The 6,115-nt window shown below is 25.5% G+C and overlaps 1 protein-coding gene across 1 annotated transcript in view; it reads left to right on the top strand.

Moving 5' to 3' along the window:
• The window catches only part of LOC117173799 (girdin-like), a 68,882-nt gene extending 66,495 nt beyond the window's left edge, over positions 1-2,387 (top strand). Inside the window, exon 22 of the mRNA XM_033362442.1 lies at positions 1,231-2,387. Within this exon, the coding sequence (XP_033218333.1) occupies positions 1,231-1,488 (258 nt within the window). The 3' untranslated portion in view covers positions 1,489-2,387. The remainder of the gene's footprint in view (positions 1-1,230) is intronic.
• The last annotated feature ends 3,728 nt before the right edge of the window (positions 2,388-6,115 follow it).

Here is a 6,115-nt window from a genome sequence, read left to right on the forward strand (position 1 = left end):
CAAAAAAAGTTCTTAGGTTCAAAAAAACATTCAGTGAACTGAAAAACTGTCGTCGGTAATATAGGTATTTAGCTGTGTCACATGCCCTTAATAAAAAAAGAATATTTGGCGTCACTCTTTTAAGGGCATGTGACACAACTAAATACCTATATTACCGATCACAGTTTTTCAGTTCACTGAATGTTCTTTTGAACTTAAGAACTTTTTTTGTGAATAAAATATCGAGATGAAACTTTGGGAAATGTATTAGAGTGCAATAAAGTACGTTTAGGTACTGTATTTTGGTAGAAACTTCACTGAAAATTATTTCATCTTTTTTCTGAACCTCAAAATTTTTTGAACGTTCGAACTTTTTTTATACATAAAATATCGGTCTCAAACTTTGAGAAATGCAAGAGCCGAAAGAAAACTACGTTTAAGTACAAAGTTGAATAATAAAAGATGTAAAATAATATTTCAACAATCAATTCCAACGGCATCAGCCGGTAACGTTGTACACGAAAATACGAACTCTCGAGAACATCGTCTAGTGGCCGCCAGGTTTCGTATTTTCGTGTACAACGTTACCGGCTGATACCGTTGGAATTGATTGTTGAAATATTTTTTTTTACATCTTTTATTATTAAACTTTGTACTTTAACGTACTTTTCTTTCGGCTCTTGCATTTCTCAAAGTTTAAGACCGATATTTTATGTATAAAAAAAGTTCGAACGTTCAAAAAATGTTGAGGTTCAGAAAAAAGATGAAATAATTTTCAGTGAAGTTCCTAACAAAATGCAGTACCTAAACGTACTTTATTGCACTCTAATACATTTCCCAAAGTTTAAGCTCGATATTTTATTTACAAAAAAAGTTCTTAGGTTCAAAAAAACATTCAGTGAACTGAAAAACTGTGGTCGGTAATATAGGTATTTAGCTGTGTCACATGCCCTTAATCGCTTTGAATTGAAAATGATGCATTCTTTAAAATTCTAATTGGAAAAAATTCCATTTTTTTAACGTATTAAAATTTTCCTTTTTTTGATATTTTAATCTAAAATTATTTAATTTGGAGATTCTTGAATTCCAAATAATATTTTACAATACGAAACCTTGTAAATTAATAATAAATTAATCAAACGTATATAAATATTAATAAAAAACAAAATCCATTTTCAAAATACGATTCACCCTCCGCGTCCATCTAAATCCTACTTCAAAAAATAATGAATTTATTTATTTTTATTTCAGACTGACCAGAGACTCGGCGAGTCGCTCCATCACTCGGGAGACGAAATCCGAGCAAATGAAACGGAATCAAATTCAAGAGTCGATCCTCCGAGCGAACCTCGTCCTTTTCTCATTTATAACCGAGTCTCAGCTGTTATCAATGAGTCGAACAACGTAAATCACTCGATTCAGGAACCAATTCCAGACGAAACTTTAGTTGACTCGCCTCCCAGAAAAGATAAAACGAGTCCAGTTTGGTACGAATATGGCTGCGTATAGATTCTCAAATTCCATCGAGTTTTATTCGAATTCATCAATTAAAAAGTACCGGTCGTACTATACGGTTTTGCTAATTCCCAAATTCATAATATTTCCATTTTTGGTAAAAACGCGGAAGCATTATTCTGTGTTTTAGAATCTAGAACACGTGAACTTGACAGTCAGCAACTGATAGTTGCGCCCCTTTATTTATACGTACTGTACATTCCAGTATTCACGTAGGCTTATTCGACATTTTATACTTTTTTTTTTTTAATTTCTGACTCTGCACCTTCGATCGATTCATAGGGACATAGGTTTTTATTTTTATTTTTTAGATCATTTTAACGCTGAAAGTAATACGTAATAACTCGGAAAACTACGTAAAACATTGAGGTTTTTTATAATCTAATCTACAGATTCAGGTATTAAAGCTTAAACCTTGAAGGAATTTTTGTTTCTTTTTTTTTTAGAGAGAGAATTTTAGAATACTGAATTTATATACAAATGCCCGCAGCTGTTACCAGAGATTTCGCTTTTGAATCTCAATATTTTCGATCGTGTGCACAAGATACTTAATAAGTCGAGATGTACAAATATATTAGTTAAGCTTGAGAATTAGATTAAGATTGTGATTTTATTACACTCGAGCTTCCAGGTTCACTCAAAATTTTTTAGATAAGAATTTATCTAATCAATAGATCGAATCCATTTCAAATCATTTCAATTCTTCAACTTGAAGTTGAAGAATTTCTCGGGGATGATAAATTTTCTTTAGAAGAAATTAGGGGATGCACATTTTTTCGATTTGTGGCAAAAATGTTTTTTTTACGGAATTATGCGTATTTGAATTTTTGCCTTTGTTTTTCAAAAAAAGAAGAAAATAATTTTTTATTTAAACCTAATCTTTTGACTTAATCAGGATGGCCGTTTTAATCGACGAACTGTTAAATTTTTAACTTTTAAAATTGAAATATAAAAGTTTTTATTTAAAAAATGTTTATAAAAATATAAATCCTTGGAAAGCTTCCAAATTTCATTTCAAAATCTTGAGAAATATAGAAGTTGTGTTAAATTTGTTTTAAATTTAAAATTATTTTGGAAATTTTTTCAGAACTTCTGAATATCTGACAAAATTAATTAAATTTTTTCTACAATTTTTCACAAAAAATAGAAAAGTTACATTTTTAGGTAAAAAATTTAATGAAAAATAACGAATTTTCAATTTAAAAAAAGTGCAATTTTTAGCCTGAGAGATGAATCTTCAAACAGAAAAATTAATTTTCAACAAAGTGTTTCAACTTTTACGCAAGTAATTGAATTTTCAATTTAAAAAATCAATTTTCAGCAAAAAATGAAGTAGTTACATTTTTAGATAAAAAAATAATTTTTTAACGAAAAAAATCAGTTTCAACGAAGTAGTTAATCTTTTAACCATCGACATGAATTTTTCAGTAGAAGTGATGAATCTTCAACTGGAATTAGTTGAATTTTTAAAGTAAAAAATTCATTTACAACAACAAAAAAAGAATTTTCAATCAAACAATTCAATTTTCAACACAAAGAAATGAATCTTCAAACAAAAAAATTAATTTTTAACAACGTAGTTCAATTTGTACCAGAGTAGATAGTGAATTTTTAATTTAAAAAAATCAATGTTCAGCCAAAAATGTAATAGTTACATTTTCAAATTAAAAAATGAATTTTTTAACAAAAAAAAAATTAGTTTTTAACCAAGTAGTTCAGGGTGGTCGTTTTAGTCGACGAAATAAATTCCCGGTTTTTTCCCGGGTCGCAAACATTTTTTACAGTCAATGAAATTTAAAAAATGGAACACTAAAGCTCAAAAATTTTCACTTGATTTAATAAAAACTGACCTTTAAATGTAAGCACTCTGAGTGGAACTGTTAAATTTTGAAATTTAAAATTTAAATGTTTTTAATTAAAAAATGTTGTATTCAAATGCTCAATAATTTACGCGTATAAAACGGAAGTTACTATCATTTTTCAATATAAAAAAATATATATCTACGTTATCATTTTCAATGATCTAAATTAAAAAATCAATCAATGAACTTTAAAATGTTCAAAATTATATAATTTTAAGGACTTTTAAGCTAGAAACATCAAATATGGAAAAAATATTAAATGAAAATGAAAGCTTCAAAATTTTTTTTCAAAATCTTGTGAAATCTAGAAGTTGTTTTAAATTTGTTTTAAATTAAAAATTATTTTTCTTGTTTGAAAAACTCATTTTGTTGGTTGAAAATTCAAGTATTCCAGTTACATATTCATGTTTGTTTGCAGATTTATATTTTTTAATTAAAAAATTAACTATTTGACTAAAAATGTCTCTTTTTTAGTTAAAAATTCAACTATTTCGTTAAAAGTTCATCTCCTTAGTTGAAAATTACTTTTAAATTTAAAAATTTAACTATTCAGTTTTCGTTTGAAAAATTATCTTGTTTAGTTGAAGATTCGTCTTTTTTGGTACAAACTAATTTTCATGGTTGAAAATTCATCTTTTTGGTTTAAAATTCAACGATTTCAGTTAAAGATTCATAATTTTAATTAAAAATTAATCAGTTTTGTTGGAAATTAATTTTTTCAACTAAAAATTTAACTATTCTATTTTTGGTTGAAAATTTGTATTTTGTTTGAGATTCAACTATTTGCTTGAAAATTTGTCTTTTTTTATTATAAAATTGTACGAAAGCACTCAAAGTGGAACTTTTAAATTTTGAAATTTTAAAATTGAAATTGAAATGTTTTTAATCAAAAAAATTTGTATTCAAATGTTCAATAATTTACGAATATAAAATTGAAGTTACTAACATTTTTCAGTATAAAAAAATATAAATCCACTTTATCACTTTCAATGCTCTAAATTAAAAAATGAATCAATCAACTTCAAAATTGTTAAAATTATATAATTATGAGGAATTTTAAGCTAGAAATGTCAAATATTGAAAAATTGAAAAAATTTTAAATGAACATTTCTTAAATTAGAAATTCAATTATTTCCTTTTTAAATAGTTTAGACATCCTTGGAAAGCTTCAACATTTTATTTCAAAATCTTGATAAATCTAGAAGCTGTTTTAAATTTGTTTCAAATTTAAAATTATTTTGGAAATTTTTCAGAACTTCTAAATATCTGTAAAAATTAATTGATTTTTTTACAATTTTCAGAAAATACTGCAAATTTTAGAAAATTTCTTTAAAATTTGGATGTAGAAATAAAAAATTAAAAACATTTTCTGAAGATTCCTCGGAAAATTCAAAATAACTTTTAATTTTGAAAAATAATTCTAAAAGAACGTTTAAAAAGTTTTTCAAAAATTTAAAGAAAATTTTCAAAAAAGATTCTAGAAGATTTTAAGAAAACTTTCTAAAATTTGCATGATAATTTTTAATCTTTTTAAAACTCCTTAATATCTCTTAAAATTACTCAATCTTTTTGAACAAATGTTCATTGGTAAATTATACATCAAAAGTTAATATTTTCACTCACAAATTAAGCATTTTTCAAATACAACAATTAAAATTGTAACGTTCAAAGTTTAAAGGCTCTTCGAATTTTTGAAGATTCCAGGTTTTCTATTTCAAACAATTCAGTTTAAAGATTCTTTACTTTTAAATATTTGGTTTCAATTTACTTTTCTTAAATAAAAATGCAAATATTGCTAAATATTCAATAATTAATCTTTTTTTTTTAATTCAAATTGAATGGGTTAAAAATTAAATGTTTTAGACTGAAACAATTTTTTTAATTTAATAAAATCCTTTAGTTAAGAATATATTATTATATAGTTATTTTTAAGTTGAAAATAGTTGATAAACTTTCAGTCACAAGTAAAAAATTTGTGAAATACACGTTGTAAGCTAAATAATAGCATAATTGAAAAACATAACAATTCAACTAATTATTTCAAAACTGTTGAAATCGAACGTGGACAGATTTTTCTTTTACAAATTTGTAAAATTCCCGGTAAAAAAATACACTGTCTCGAAAAAATATTTAAAAGATATTTTTCACTGTTAAGAGAGTTCTACAAAAAGTTCTTTCACTCATTTATGATATCTTGCACCATTTCCGAGAAAAATACAAAAATTCAATTTTCATAAGAAAGAAAATTCTCTTGAACTCAAGAATGGTTTCTGTACAATATTCAAAAATGTCTGCATAAATTTGAAATATATTTAAATAAACTGATTAAAAAACCTTTTAGCCAAATAATTTCTTGTCTTGGAATTATTCTTGCAACTTAAATTGTTTCAGCAGAAAAATTTAAAAATTCGATTTTATTAAAAATAAATTTTATAGCCATAAAAATTTTTAAGCGGGCAGCATTTTTGAATATTTTCTAAACATTTTTTCGTTCACAAGATGAATGCGAGAATTCGATTTTATGAAAAAAAATTCTCCTGGCCACAAAATTTCGTCCCCGAGAGATTTTGCAACTTCAAGTGTAAAACCTGCCTGATTTAAAATGGATTCGATCAATAGATTCGTGTTGTTGCATTTTTGAAACTTTTCCTTTTTCTTTCTTGAGCTAGAATTAGAATTTAGTCGGAACGTTCAGCTAATAGGAAATAAAGTAAGCTTCGAATTTCAAAAGTGCTTCGTTACCTGATACTGCCAGTTTT

This window comes from Belonocnema kinseyi, chromosome 5 (genome assembly GCF_010883055.1).
Source record: "Belonocnema kinseyi isolate 2016_QV_RU_SX_M_011 chromosome 5, B_treatae_v1, whole genome shotgun sequence".
Lineage (NCBI taxonomy): Eukaryota > Metazoa > Arthropoda > Insecta > Hymenoptera > Cynipidae > Belonocnema > Belonocnema kinseyi.